The sequence below is a fragment of the Heptranchias perlo genome, chromosome 29 (assembly GCF_035084215.1).
Source record: "Heptranchias perlo isolate sHepPer1 chromosome 29, sHepPer1.hap1, whole genome shotgun sequence".
In the NCBI taxonomy this organism is placed as follows: domain Eukaryota; kingdom Metazoa; phylum Chordata; class Chondrichthyes; order Hexanchiformes; family Hexanchidae; genus Heptranchias; species Heptranchias perlo.
This window is the reverse complement of record NC_090353.1, coordinates 19,485,753-19,501,069: the sequence shown is the minus strand read 5'-3', so window position 1 is coordinate 19,501,069 and position 15,317 is coordinate 19,485,753. Positions and strand designations below refer to the sequence as shown.

At 48.1% G+C, this 15,317-nt stretch overlaps 1 protein-coding gene across 3 annotated transcripts in view; it reads right to left on the bottom strand.

The window, feature by feature from the left end:
* Positions 1-15,317, bottom strand: part of zap70 (zeta chain of T cell receptor associated protein kinase 70) — a 93,088-nt gene that overhangs the window by 50,478 nt on the left and 27,293 nt on the right. For all 3 annotated transcript variants that reach the window (XM_067968238.1, XM_067968236.1, XM_067968235.1), the window contains one exon: positions 12,338-12,797. In XM_067968238.1, the coding sequence (XP_067824339.1) occupies positions 12,338-12,739 (402 nt within the window). In that variant the 5' untranslated portion in view covers positions 12,740-12,797. The remainder of the gene's footprint in view (positions 1-12,337; positions 12,798-15,317) is intronic.

Sequence of the window (15,317 nt, the reverse complement as noted above, 5' to 3'; positions counted from 1 at the left end):
CGAGCCTGGATGTTGTCCAGGTCTTGCTGCATGCGGGCACAGACTGCTTCATTATCTGAGAGGTTGCGAATGGAACTGAACACTGTGCAATCATCAGTGAACATCCCCATTTTTGACCTTATGATGGAGGGAAGGTCTTTGATGAAGCAGCTGAAGATGGTTGGGCCTGGGACACTGCCTTGAGGAACTCCTGCAGCAATGTCCTGGGGCTGAGAAGATTGGCCTCCAACAACCACTACCATCTTCCTTTGCGCTAGGTATGACTCCAGCCACTGGAGAGTTTTCCCCCTGATTCCCATTAACTTCAATTTTACTTGGGCTCCTTGGTGCCACACTCGGTCAAATGCTGCCTTGATGTCAAGGGCAGTCATTCTCACCTCACCTCTGGAATTCAGCTCTTTTGTCCATCTTTGGACCAAGGCTGTAATGAGGTCAGGAGCCGAGTGGTCTTGGCGGAACCCAAACTGAGCGTCAGTGAGCAGGTTATTGATGAGTAAGTGCCGCTTGATAGCACTGTCGACGACACCTTCCATCACTTTGCTGATGATTGAGAGTAGACTGATGGGGCGGTAATTGACCCGGATTGGATTTGTCCTGCTTTTTGTGGACAGGACATACCTGGGCAATTCTCCACATTGTTGGGAAGATGCCAGTGTTGTCGCTGTACTGGAACAGCTTGGCTAGAGACGCAGCTAGTTCTGGAGCACAAGTCTTCAGCACTACAGTTGGGATGTTGTCGAGGCCCATAGATTTTGCTGTATCCAGTGCACTCAGCTGTTTCTTGATATCACGTGGAGTGAATCAAATTGGCTGAAGACTGGCTTCTGAATTGGTGGGGATATTGGGAAGAAGCTGAGATGGATCATCAGCTCGGCACTTCTGGCTGAAGATGGTTGCAAATGCTTCAGCCGTGTCTTTTGCACTCATGTGTAGGACTCTGTCATCATTGAGGATGGGGATGTTCATGGACCTCCGCCTCCCGTTAGTTGTTTAATTATCCACCACCATTCACGACTGGATGTGGCAGGACTGCCGAGCTTTGATCTGATCCGTTGGTTGTGGAATCGCTTAGCTTTGTTTATAGCATGTTGCTTCCGCTGTTTAGCATGCCTGTAGTCCTGTGTTGTAGCTACACCAGGTTGGCACCTCGTTTTTAGGTACGCCTGGTGCTGCTCCTGGCATGCTCTTCTACACTCCTTATTGAACCAGGGTTGATCCCCTGGCTTGTTGGTAATGGTGGAGTGAGGAATATGCCGGGCCATGAGGTTACAGATTGTGCTGGAATACAATTCTGCTGTTGCTGATGGCACACAGCGCCTCATGGATGCCCAGTTTTGAGCGGCTAGATCTGTTCTGAATCGATCCCATTTAGTTTGGTGGTAGTGCCACACAACACGTTGGATAGTGTCCACTGTTGGAAGATGGGACTTTGTCTCCACAAGGACTGTGTGGTGGCCACTCCTACCAATACTGTCATGGACAGATGCATCTGCGACAGGTAGTTTGGTGAGGACAAGGTCAAGTAGGTTTTTCCCTCGTGTTGGTTCGCTCACCACCTGCCGCAGGCCCAGTCTGGCAGCTATGTCCTTCAGGACTTGGCCAGCTTGGTCAGTAGTGGTGCTACCGAGCCACCCTTGGTGATGGACATTGAAGTCCCCCGCCCAGAGTACATGCTATGCCCTTGCTACCCTCAGTGCTTCCTCCAAGTGGTGCTCAACATGGAGGAGTACTGATTCATCAGCTGAGGGAGTGCGGTAGGTGGTAATCAGCAGGAGGTTTCCTTGTTCATGTTTGACCTGATGCCATGAGATTTCATGGGGTCTGAAGTCAATGTTGAGGACTCCCAGGGCCACTCCCTCCTGATTGTATACCACTGCACTGCCACCTCTGGTGGGTATGTCCTGCTGGTGGGAGAGAACATAACCAGGCATGATGAAAGGAAAGTATCCTGTATGCCTTCTTAACCACTTTATCCACCTGTCCTGCTACATTCAGGGATCTGTGAATATGCACTCCAAGGTCCCTCTGTTCCTTTACATCTCTCAGTATCCTCCCATTTATTGTGTATTCCCTTGCCTTGTTTGCCCTCCCCAATGCATAACCTTACACTTCTCTGGATTGTATTCTAACTGCCACATTTCTGCCCACCTGACCAGTCCATTGATATCTTCCTGCAGTCTGCAGCTTTCTTCCTCACTATCAAGCACACGGTCAATTTTTGTATCATCTGCAAACTTCTTAATCATGCCCCCTACATTTAAGTCTAAATCATTGATATATACCACAAAAAGCAAGGGACCTAGTACTGAGCCCTGTGCAATCCACTAGAAACAGCCCTCCAGTCACAAAAACACCCGTCAACCATTACCCTTTGCTTCCCGCCACTGAGCCAATTTTAGATCCAACTTGCCACTTTCCCTTGGGTCCCATGGGCTTTTACTTTCCTGACCGGTCTATCACGTGGGACCTTGTCAAAAGCCTTGCTAAAATCCATGCAGACTACATCAAACGCGCTACCCTCATCAACCCTCTGGAGCAACTTCCAAGCTGAAATGTAAATAAAAATGTATATTCACTGTTTCAAGTTCAAGTAAAAAGAGAAATATACATGACACACATACATTTTTAGATAGGATGAACAATATTCTATTTTTAGTGAAAATTTGTGCTGATCAAAATGATTGATATCACTGGGGATTGAATATAGGAAATTTTTCACTTTTAAAAAATGGACAGGTATAACCAAATGAGGTGGTAATGACGGAGCAGCATTGTACATCACATTTTTCATTATTGCCAGAGCAAAGCACGCGCTATAAAGGTCGTCATGCTGCTGTCATCCAGCATTGCTCGGATCAGTGAAGACCTATTAAAAATTAAAAAGTCCAACCTACGAGTGCAATTGATTGCAGGGTAATTGATTTGCACTTTCCTCCTGGCGGTTTTTGCTTTTATTAAGGTTCAATCGAACTTCTCCATTTAACAGTGTGGCCTAGCTCTTGCTATACTTTTTCTTTTGGAATTAAAAAAAAACTAGTATCAATAATGGTGGCCATGAAACTACCGGATTGTTGTAAAAACCCATCTGGTTCACTAATGTCCTTTAGGGAAGGAAACCTGCCGTCCTTACCCGGTCTGGCCTATGTGACTCCAGACCCACAGCAATGTGGTTGATTCTTAATTGCCCGCTGAAATGGCCCAGCAAGCCACTCAGTTGTACAATCGTGCTAAAAAAAGTCTTAGTAAGAATAAAATTGGATGGACCACGAGGCACCGAACACGACAAAGGCAAACCAAGCCCAGTCGACCCTGCAAAGTCCTCCTCACTAACACCTGGGGACTTGTGCCAAAATTGGGAGAGCTGTCCCACAGGCTAGTCAAGCAACAGCCTGACATAGCCATACTCACAGAATCTTACCTTTCAGCCAACGTCCCAGACTCTTCCATCACCATCCCTGGGCATGTCCTGTCCCACCGCCAGGACAGACTGACCAGAGGTGGTGGTACAGTGATATACAGTCAGGAGGGAGTGGTGGCCCTGGGAGTCCTCAACTTTGACTCCAGACCCCATGAAATCGCATGGCATCAGGTCAAACATGGGCAAGGAAACCTCCTGCTGATTACCACCTATTGTCCTCCCTCAGCTGATGAATCAGTCCTCCTCCATGTTGAGCACCACTTGGAGGAAGCAATGAGGGTGGCAAGGGCACAGAATGTACTCTGGGCGGGGGATTTCAATGTCCATCAACAAGAGTGGCTCAGTAGCACCACGACTGTCCGAACTGGCCGAGTCCTGAAGGACATAGCTGCCAGACTGGGCCTGCGGCAGGTGGTGAGCGAACCAACACGAGGGAAAAACCTACTTGACCTTGTCCTCACCAATCGACCCGCAGATGCATCTGTCCATGACAGTATTGGTAGGAGTGACCACCGCACAGTCCTCGTCGAGACGAAGTGGACACCATCCAACGTGTTGTGTGGCACTATCACTGTGCGAAATGGGACAGATTCAGAACAGATCTAGCAGCTCAAAACTGGGCATCCATGAGGCGCTGTGGGCCATCAGCAACAGCAGAATTGTATTCCAGCACAATCTCTAACCTCATGGCCCAGCATATTCCTCACTCTACCATTACCAACAAGCCAGGGGATCAACACTGGTTCAATGAGGAGTGTCGAACAGCATGCCAGGAGCAGCACCAGGTATACCTAAAAATGAGGTGCCAACCTGATGAAGCTACAACACTGGACTACATGCATGCTAAACAGTGGAAGCAACATGCTATAAACAGAGCTAAGCAATTCCACAACCAACTGATCAGATCAAAGCTCTGCAGTCCTGCCACATCCAGTCGTGAATGGTGGTGGACAATTAAACAACTAACGGGAGGAGGAGGCTCGATGAACATCCCCATCCTCAATGATGGAAGAGTCCAGCACGTGAGTGCAAAAGACACGGCTGAAGCATTTGCAACCATCTTCAGCCAGAAGTGCCAAGTAGATGATCCATCTCAGTCTCCTCCCGATATCCTCACCATCACAGAATTCAGTCTTCAGGCAATTCGATTCACTCCACGTGATATCAAGAAATGGCTGAGTGCACTGGATACAGCAAAGGCTATGGGCCCCAACAACATCCCGGCTGTAGTGCTGAAGACTTGTGCTCCAGAATTAGCTGCGCCTCTAGCCAAACTGTTCCAGTACATCTACAACACTGGCATCTACCCGATAATGTGGAAAATTGCCCAGTTATGTCCTGTCCACAAAAAGCAGGACAAATCCAATCCGGTCAATTATCGCCCCATCAGTCTACTCTCAATCATCAGCAAAGTGATGGAAGGTATCGTTGACAGTGCTATCAAGCGGCACTTACTCACCAATAACCTGCTCACTGACGCTCAGTTTGGGTTCCGCCCGGACCACTCGGCTCCTGACCTCATTACAGCCTTGGTCCAAAGCTGTGCAGTAGACGTGGTCCACATGGACTTTAGCAAAGCCTTTGACAAGGTACCGCATGTTTTTTTTTATTCGTTCACGGGATGTGGGCGTCGCTGGCAAGGCCGGCATTTATTGCCCATCCCTAATTGCCCTCGAGAAGGTGGTGGTGAGCCGCCTTCTTGAACCGCTGCAGTCCGTGTGGTGACGGTTCTCCCACAGTGCTGTTAGGAAGGGAGTTCCAGGATTTTGACCCAGCGACAATGAAGGAACAGCAATATATTTCCAAGTCGGGATGGTGTGTGACTTGGAGGGGAACGTGCAGGTGGTGTTGTTCCCATGCGCCTGCTGCCCTTGTCCTTCTAGGTGGTAGAGGTCGCGGGTTTGGGAGGTGCTGTCGAAGAAGCCTTGGCGAGTTGCTGCAGTGCATCCTGTGGATGGTGCACACTGCAGCCACAGTGCGCCGGTGGTGAAGGGAGTGAATGTTTAGGGTGGTGGATGGGGTGCCAATCAAGCTGGCTGCTTTGTCCTGGATGGTGTTGAGCTTCTTGAGTGTTGTTGGAGCTGCACTCATCCAGGCAAGTGGAGAGTATTCCATCACACTCCTGACTTGTGCCTTGTAGATGGTGGAAAGGCTTTGGGGAGTCAGGAGGTGAGTCACTCGCCGCAGAATACCCAGCCTCTGACCTGCTCTCGTAGCCACAGTATTTATATGGCTGGTCCAGTTAAGTTTCTGGTCAATGGTGACCCCCAGGATGTTGATGGTGGGGGATTCGGCGATGGTAATGCCGTTGAATGTCAAGGGGAGGTGGTTAGACTCTCTCTTGTTGGAGATGGTCATTGCCTGGCACTTATCTGTCGCGAATGTTACTTGCCACTTATGAGCCCAAGCCTGGATGTTGTCCAGGTCTTGCTGCATGCAGGCTCGGACTGCTTCATTATCTGAGGGGTTGCAAATGGAACTGAACACTGTGCAGTCATCAGCGAACATCCCCATTTCTGACCTTATGATGGAGGGAAGGTCATTGATGAAGCAGCTGAAGATGGTTGGGCCTAGGACACTGCCCTGAGGAACTCCTGCAGCAATGCCCTGGGGCTGAGATGATTGGCCTCCAACAACCACTACCATCTTCCTTTGTGCTAGGTATGACTCCAGCCACTGGAGAGTTTTCCCCCTGATTCCCATTGACTTCAATTTTACCAGGGCTCCTTGGTGCCACACTCGGTCAAATGCTGCCTTGATGTCAAGGGCAGTCACTCTCCCCTCACCTCTGGAATTCAGCACTTTTGTCCATGTTTGGACCAAGGCTGTAATGAGGTCTGGAGCCGAGTGGTCCTGGCGGAACCCAATCTGAGCATCGGTGAGCAGGTTATTGGTGAGTAAGTGCCGCTTGATAGCACTGTCGACGACACCTTCCATCACTTTGCTGATGATTGAGAGTAGACTGATGGGGCGGTAATTGGCCGGATTGGATTTGTCCTGCTTTTTGTGGACAGGACATACCTGGGCAATTTTCCACATTGTCGGGTGGATGCCAGTGTTGTAGCTGTACTGGAACAGCTTGGCTAGAGGCGCAGCTAGTTCTGGAGCACAAGTCTTCAGCACTACAGCTGGGATGTTGTCGGGGCCCATAGCCTTTGCTGTATCCAGTGCACTCAGCCGTTTCTTGATATCACGTGGAGTGAATCGAATTGGCCGAAGACTGGCTTCCGTGATGGTGGGGATATCGGGAGGAGGCTGAGATGGATTATCCACTCGGCACTTCTGGCTGAAGATGGTTGCAAACGCTTCAGCCTTGTCTTTTGCACTCACGTGCTGGACTCCGCCATCATTGAGAATGGGGATGTTTGCAGAGCCTCCTCCTCCCGTTAGTTGTTTAATTGTCCACCACCATTCACGACTGGATGTGGCAGGACTGCACAGCTTTGATCTGATCCGTTGGTTGTGGAATCGCTTAGCTCTGTCTATAGCATGTTGCTTCCGTTGTTTAGCATGCATGTAGTCCTGAGTTGTAGCTTCACCAGGTTGGCACCTCATTTTTAGGTATACCTGGTGCTGCTCCTGGCATGCTCTTCTACACTCCTCACTGAACCATGGTTGATCCCCTGGCTTGTTGGTAATGGTAGAGTGAGGAATATGCCGGGCCATGAGGTTACAGATTGTGCTGGAATACAATTCTGCTGCTGCTGATGGCCCACAGCGCCTCATGGATGCCCAGTTTTGAGCTGCTAGATCTGTTCTGAATCTATCCCATTTAGCACGGTGGTAGTGCCACACAACACGTTGGATGGTGTCCTCAGTGCGAAGACGGGATTTATCTCCACGAGGACTGTGCGGTGGTCACTCCTACCAATACTGTCATGGACAGATGCATTTGCGACAGGTAGATTGGTGAGGACGAGGTCAAGTAGGTTTTTCCCTCGTGTTGGTTCGCTCACCACCTGCCGCAGGCCCAGTCTAGCAGCTATGTCCTTCAGGACTCGGCCAGCTCGGTCAGTAGTGGTGCTACCGAGCCACTCTTGGTGATGGACATTGAAGTCCCCCACCCAGAGTACATTTTGTGCCCTTGCTACCCTCAGTGCTTCCTCCAAGTGGTGTTCAACATGGAGGAGGACTGATTCATCAGCTGAGGGAGGACGGTAGGTGGTAATCAGCAGGAGGTTTCCTTGCCCATGTTTGACCTGATGCCATGAGATTTCATGGGGTCCAGAGTCAATGTTGAGGACTCCCAGGGCCACTCCCTCCTGACTGTATATCACTGTACCGCCACCTCTGGTGGGTCTGTCCTGCCGGTGGGACAGGACATACCCAGGGATGGTGATGGAAGATTCTGGGACGTTGGCTGAAAGATATGATTCTGTGAGTATGGCTATGTCAGGCTGTTGCTTGACTAGTCTGTGGGACAGCTCTCCCAATTTTGGCACAAGTCCCCAGATGTTAGTAAGGAGGACCTTGCAGGGTTGACTGAGCTTGGTGTTTTGCCGTTGTCGTGTCCGGTGCCTAATGGTCCGATGCCGGGTGGTCCGTCCGGTTTTATTCTTATTATGACTTTTCGTAGCGAGATTTTACAACTGAGTGGCTTGCTAGGCCATTTCAGAGGGCAATTAAGAATCAACCACATTGCTGTGGGTCTGGAGTCACATTTAGGCCAGACCGGGTAAGGGCGGCAGGCTTCCTTCCCTGAAGGACATTAGTGAACCAGATGGGTTTTTATGACAATCCGGTAGTTTCATGGCCATCATTACTGATACTAGTATTTTAATTCCAGATTTTTTTATTTAATTAATTGAATTTTTAATTAATTAATTGAATTTAAATTCGCCAGCTGCCTCTGGATTACTAGCCCAGTAACATAACCACTATGCTACCGTACCCATATGGTAGGTTGTTACATAAGGTTAAATCTCACGGGATCCAAGGTGAGGTAGCCAATTGGATACAAAATTGGATTGACGACAGAAGACAGAGGGTGGTTGTAGAGGGTTGTTTTTCAAACTGGAGGCCTGTGACCAGCGGCGTGCCTCAGGGATCGGTGCTGGGTCCGCTGTTATTTGTTATTTATATTAATGATTTGGATGAGAATTTAGGAGGCATGGTTAGTAAGTTTGCAGATGACACCAAGATTGGTGGCATTGTGGACAGTGAAGAAGGTTATCTAGGATTGCAACGGGATCTTGATAAATTGGGCCAGTGGGCCGATGAATGGCAGATGGAATTTAATTTAGATAAATGTGTGGTGATGCATTTTGGTAGATCGAATCGGACCAGGACCTACTCCGTTAATGGTAGGGCGTTGGGGAGAGTTATAGAACAAAGAGATCTCGGAGTACAGGTTCATAGTTCCTTGAAAGTGGAGTCACAGGTGGATAGGGTGGTGAAGAAGGCATTCAGCATGCTTGGTTTCATTGGTCAGAACATTGAATACAGGAGTTGGGATGTCTTGTTGAAGTTGTACAAGAAATTACAAGGCCACACTTGGAATACTGTGTACAGTTCTGGTCACCCTATTATAGAAAGGATATTATTAAACTAGAAAGAGTGCAGAAAAGATTTACTAGGATGCTACCGGGACTTGATGGTTTGACTTATAGGGAGAGGTTGGATAGACTGAGACTTTTTTCCCTGGAGAGTCGGAGGTTTAGGGGTGATCTTATAGAAGTCTATAAAATAATGAGGGGCATAGATAAGGTAGATAGTCAAAATCTTTTCCCAAAGGTAGGGGAGTCTATAACGAGGGGGCATAGATTTAAGGTGAGAGGGGAGAGATACAAAAGGGTCCAGAGGGGCAATTATTTCACTCAAAGGGTGGTGAGTGTCTGGAACGAGCTGCCAGAGGCAGTAGTAGAGGCAGGTACAATTTTGTCTTTTAAAAAGCATTTGGACAGTTACATGGGTAAGATGGGTATAGAGGGATATGGGCCAAGTGCAGGCAATTGGGACTAGCTTAGTGGTATAAACTGGGCGACATGGACATGTTGGGCCGAAAGGCCTGTTTCCATGTTGTAAACTTCTATGATTCTATGATTCTATGGACAAAAGAGCTGAATTCCAGAGGTGAGGTGAGAGTGACTGCCCTTGACATCAAGGCAGCATTTGACTGAGTGTGGCACCAAGGAGCCCTCGTAAAATTGAAGTCAATGGGAATCAGGGGGAAAACTCTCCAGTGGCTGGAGTCATACCTAGCGCAAAGGAAAATGGTAGTGGTTGTTTTAGGCCAGTCATCTCAGCCCCAGGACATTGCTGCAGGTGTTCCTCAGGGCAGTATCCTAGGCCCAACCATCTTCAGCTGCTTCATCAATGACCTTCCCTCCATCATAAGGTCAGAAATGGAGATGTTCGCTGATGATTTCACAGTGTTCAGTTCCATTCGCAACCTCTCAGGTAATGAAACAGTCCGTGCCCGCATGCAGCAAGACCTGGACAACATCCAGGATTGGGCTGATAAGTGGCAAGTAACATTCACGCCAGACAAGTGCCAGGCAATGACCATCTCCAACAAGAGAGAGTCTAACCACCTCCCCTTGACATTCAATGGCATTATCATCACCGAATCCCCCACCATCAACATCCTGGGGGTCACCATTGATCAGAAACTTAACTGGACCAGCCATATAAATACTGTGGCTACAAGAGCAAGTCAGAGGTAGGTATTCTGGGGTGAGTGACTCACCTCCTGACTCCCCAAAGCCTTTCCACCATCTACATGGCACAAGTCAGGAGTGTGATGGAATACTCTCCACTTGCCTTGATTAGTGCAGCTCTAACAACACTCAAGAAGCTCGACACCATCCAGGACAAAGCAGCCCGCTTGATTGGCACCCCATCCACCACCCTAAACATTCACTCCCTTCACCACCGACGCACTGTGGCTGCACTGCTGCAACTCGCCAAGGCTTCTTCGACAGCACCTCCCAAACCCGTGACCTCCAGCACCTAGAAGGACAAGGGCAGCAGGCACATGGGAAGAACACCACCTGCATGCTCCCCTGCAAGTCACACACCATCCTCACTTGGAATATATCGCCGTTCCTTCATCGTCGCTATGTCAAAATCCTGGAACGCCCTTCCCAACAGCACTGTGGGAGAACCTTCACCACACGGACTGCAGCAGTTCAAGAAGGCGGCTCACCACCACCTTCTCAAGGGCAATTAAGAATGGGCAATAAATGCTGGCCTCACCAATGACGCCCACACCCCATGAACGAATAAAAAAATATATATTTTCTTTCCTCATCAATTAATAGCAATACTAAATACATTCAACTCAATATATTCTATATTTTTGCCACCCAATGCCAGGTCACCTAAAGCAGGGTCAGCTGCAGGCTAAAGTTCATTTCTTTTGCATTATTTACGGACCTATTTGACATGTGTGATTTTCTCTATTTTAATTTATACTCTTCTCCCACACCTGTCTCATACTACGAATATTTTGCAAATTAGTGCCAAATTATAGACAGCATTTTTGCAATGGACTATCACGCTCTATAAGCAGGGTTGAAAATGTTCATGCATATTTGACATAGAAACCATCCAGCGAGCATACAGAGAATGTCAGATCGGCTCCTTTTTCACCTAGCCCCCAGAAGTGAAAAGGCAGTGTGACAGCGTGCAGTACCAGCCAGACACAACAACAACTTGTAGTTATACAGCGTCTTTAATGTAGCAAAAGGTCCCAAGACGCTTCACAGGAGCATTATCAAACAAAATGTTTGATGTACATGTATGCAGTTCTTGCTATATTCTAAAAAGTTAAGCACTATGAAACACAGGGCATCGCAACTTAAAAAGAACACTCAGCTGTAAGAAAATAAATTAGTAGTATTTCATGTTGTTCTGTGCACAGAACAAGAAAATCAGCCAGAGGTGAATGACAATGATGTATGACTAATAAATTTTAGTAGTGGGTAATAAACACTTCGGCACGACTTTAACAAGCCGTGCCCAACGAGAACGGGGCAGGCAGGGAGTTCAATTCGGAGGATTATCCAACTCACCGGATCCACTTCCACTTCGCGCCACTCACCATTTTTACAGGTGTGTTTTGGCCAGTGTGCAAGGTCTTTGCCCAGGCAGTCGAGAGTCTCATTAAAATGCAAAACTTGGGGTCTGATGATGTAATTTAGACTCCAACGTGATTTTAATGTAGAGCTGCATGTTGAGCAACCGTGTTGGCCCACTACACAGAAGCAGGCCCAGAAGAGGGCTGAGAAAGTAAGTAAATTTAATTTTTTAAGATTTCCTTCTGGCAGGAGTGCTCCTCCAGACATCATTAGGAAACATTGGGCCTCCCCTGCCACGGGTTCCCCCCTCCCCTCACCACAATCACCTGTGAACCCCCTCAACCGTAATAGCCTGCGGACACCACCAACGCACTTACCTGACTGCCGGGGACCATTTTCTTTGGTCCCCAGAGATGGTCCCCTGCCACTCGATTTCCAGCTCCTGTCCACCAGACTCCACATCATTCTCTCCTGGCAAGAGTCAGTCCTGGGATGTTGAAATCCCGCCGCACAACCGTGCGAGCTTATTGCTCGCCCCGCCACCTGCCTTGGCGCACCACTCATTCGGGACTTAAAATTTTCATCGTATTTTGGGGATTTCAAAAATGATATGAATGTTTTTTTGTTTGTTTTCCAAATTAATCCTAACTGCAGTTTACTACCAGCATCTGATTGTCATTTAGAATAATTTTTTGGATTTAAATTTTTCAATTTTCCTTTCTTGTACTTACTTTCTCAGAGTAGTTAATTTCATTTATTTATTGTATTACATATTGCTGCCACTAGTAATTTTTAATCCGAGTCTCATCCTGAAATTGAGAATGGTTCAACTCTAACAGGGACTAGATTGACTTGCTTAACCTATGCACTGATCCATAAGTCTTAGTTAAATAATTACCTCAAGGTTCCATGTCTGGCGAGCATATTCTCGTAACATGTGTTCCCTAATAGTGTCAAATGCTCCAGGCTTGGGTTCAACACCAGCTGGTCGAATGCAAGGTTTACGAAGTACACAGGAAAGTCCATCAGCATCTCGAGAGTAATATTCACAGAGCTCTTCGGGCCCACAGTGGGACTTACCACCAGCAATGGCATAAGTCCCATTCAACTGTCGCTCAATTGGGTAATGGTAGATCTTTAGATCATGCACAACTGATAAAACATAACCTCCAAGGCTACGCAGACATAGGCGCAACAGGAAGAGCCCATCAGTCATCCCTCCCATCCTTAGGTATTCATCTGCTTCACATCGGGATATGCTGCCATAGAAAAATGGCAGGTTGAAAGCAACATCACGCATGATCGCTTGCGTTTTCTTGCCTTAGATCAGCACTGCTTTGTTTCTGGCCACCTTGTACCTTAAAAGAAAAACAAAAGGATCAGTATACACTACAGAGAAAGAGTTTAGTTTAACATAAAAATTAGATTTCTAATAGATAGCTTTTGGCACCCTTTCACCATATCACATTAAAAATAATGGAAGCAGTAAGAATAATTTTCACATAATTAAAGAACAAAAGTAAACATGGAAGATTTCATAACTGGCTATTGGAACCCATAATAGACTCATGTTTAAAATAATTAAGAGATCAATTTTCCTTGTCCTCCCCATCTTTGCCTGATGCTTGTCAGACAGAGAACACCTGAAGTGTGCTACACCTGACCTGACCTGAATCTGCCTGTATCGCTGGCTTCAGACCATCGCCACAGGCCCAACATTCCCCAGGGGAGCCCAGAATCAGGGACAGAAATCCAGCCTGTTCCTAAATACCATCGACTGCATCAGCTCCAGACCCAAATATCGATGGAGGACTTGAAAAAATAGTCAAACCTATTCAAAACCTCCATGGCCTTGCTACCTGCCCTACTCAGATCCCCCAATCTGAGCAGGGTTGGGCACAAGGCCCAACACCAACTCCTGATTCCAACTTCATCAGAGCAACCTTGCAGTTGGGCACCTACCCGTCTTCCCTGCATGAAAATGAACAGGATGTGCCTTCTTTGCTCTGAGCGCAAACACTTCAATGCACCCCTTTGAGGAAACCTTGGAAATCCTTGAGCAACACTATAAGACAGATCTCCAGTCCTTTTTTTCTCTGTTTTACACTATGAACAGAGTATAAAACAGAGAAAATAGGACTGAGCATACACTAGGCATTTATGAGAGGAGAATCAGCCCCTTAATATCAAACCTACTCATATTCTTATTATTTCTAGACTTAATACATTTTCAAGCATTTTAGTCCAATGTAATGAAAGCAGATGACAGTATAATATAGAAATCAAGGCCCCAATATTAACGGGGAGCTGGGAAGGGTGCGGGGGAACCCGGTGGCGAGTGAAGAACCCAGCACAGCCAGGAACATGGAGGCCCTGCCGATCTTAAAGGCTGAGCCTCATTTAAATAATTCTGTGCAGACTCCCGCCCGACAGCAGGCCAGGCCTGGCCAGAGAACGGAGATTTAGCAGCGGGAGGTCGCAGCTGGGAACACGTGGGAACGGTCCCCGGCAGTTAGTTGTGGGGGAAGCCTCAGGCCGTGATCAGGAGGAGGGAGCAAGGCTGAGGCCACGATCGGGAGAGAGGGGAGGAAGGCCGAGGCCGCGATCGGGAGGGAGGAGAGAAAGGCTGAGGCCACGATTGAGAGGGGGGAGTGGAAGGCTGAGGCCATGATTGAGATGGGGGGAGGAAGGCTGAGGCCACGATTGAGAGGGAGGGGAGGAAGGCTGAGGCCATGATTGAGAGGGAGGGGAGGAAGGCTGAGGCCACGATTGAGAGGGAGGGGAGGAAGGCTGAGGCCACGATTGAGAGGGAGGGGAGGAAGGCTGAGGCCACGATTGAGAGGGAGGGGAGGAAGGCTGAGGCCACGATTGAGAGGGAGGGGAGGAAGGCTGAGGCCACGACTGAGAGGGAGGGGAGGAAGGCTGAGGCCACGATTGAGAGGGGGGAGCCTGCTGATGGTAGCGATCAGGACGGGGGGAGGTTGGAGCTGGGGAGGCCGAAGGCTTCCTTGTGAGGCTTGGAGGAGCACTCCTGCTCCTCCTGGCCCACAAGAAGCTTAAAACAAGGCAAAGTTCTAAAACTTACTTGGGCCTCTTCTGGCCATCTCAGCTCCTCTCGCATGTTGCTGCTGTCGGGCAGCAGATAGCGCGGGACTCCCACTGGGTTGAGGTTAAAAATAAACTGCAGTGCCCTCCAGCTTTTAGTGGGAGCTTCATCCAGCGCCTGTATCGCTGCCGTATATGTTACGGCGGCTGGGAATGGGGTCAGGTTGTGGTTGGGTTGCTCGATTCCTTGGGAAATGGGCCAGAATCAGGGACGCGAGCGAGAGGCAGGTGGAAGTTCCACCTGCCTCTCGCTCGCGTCCCTGATTCTGGCCCGATTTAGTGTCAGTGTGAAGCAGACTCATCATTGCACCATGCTATAAACTTGTGAAGTGTAAATCGGGTGTGAAGGCCCAAATAACTCCAGAGTGAAGTGGATTGAAATTCCCTCCCCAAGGGATCCCCACTCCACTTTGTGCTAATATCAGGCAGGGCCCTGACACTGGATTCAGGCTACATTTACACTACCGCAACAGTGAGCCACTTTGCATTAATGCTACAGTTGTAATGTAAATGTGCCGTTAAATAAATTTGTACTCGCACTTTTTAAACTGCAATTAATTAGCCATCAAGGCACCAATGCAGTAAATCACTTTTGTTTCAATAATGGTTCCCTCTAGATGATCTTATGCTGATTTTTCCAACATACATATTATTAATGGGAAACAGTCAATACAACTTATATTGTCCTGTACCTTGTACAAATTCTACTTTTTCTTTCCTATATTTTTGTAGAGAATGATTTTTTGAGGGTATTTTTATTTTCTGTATCTTAT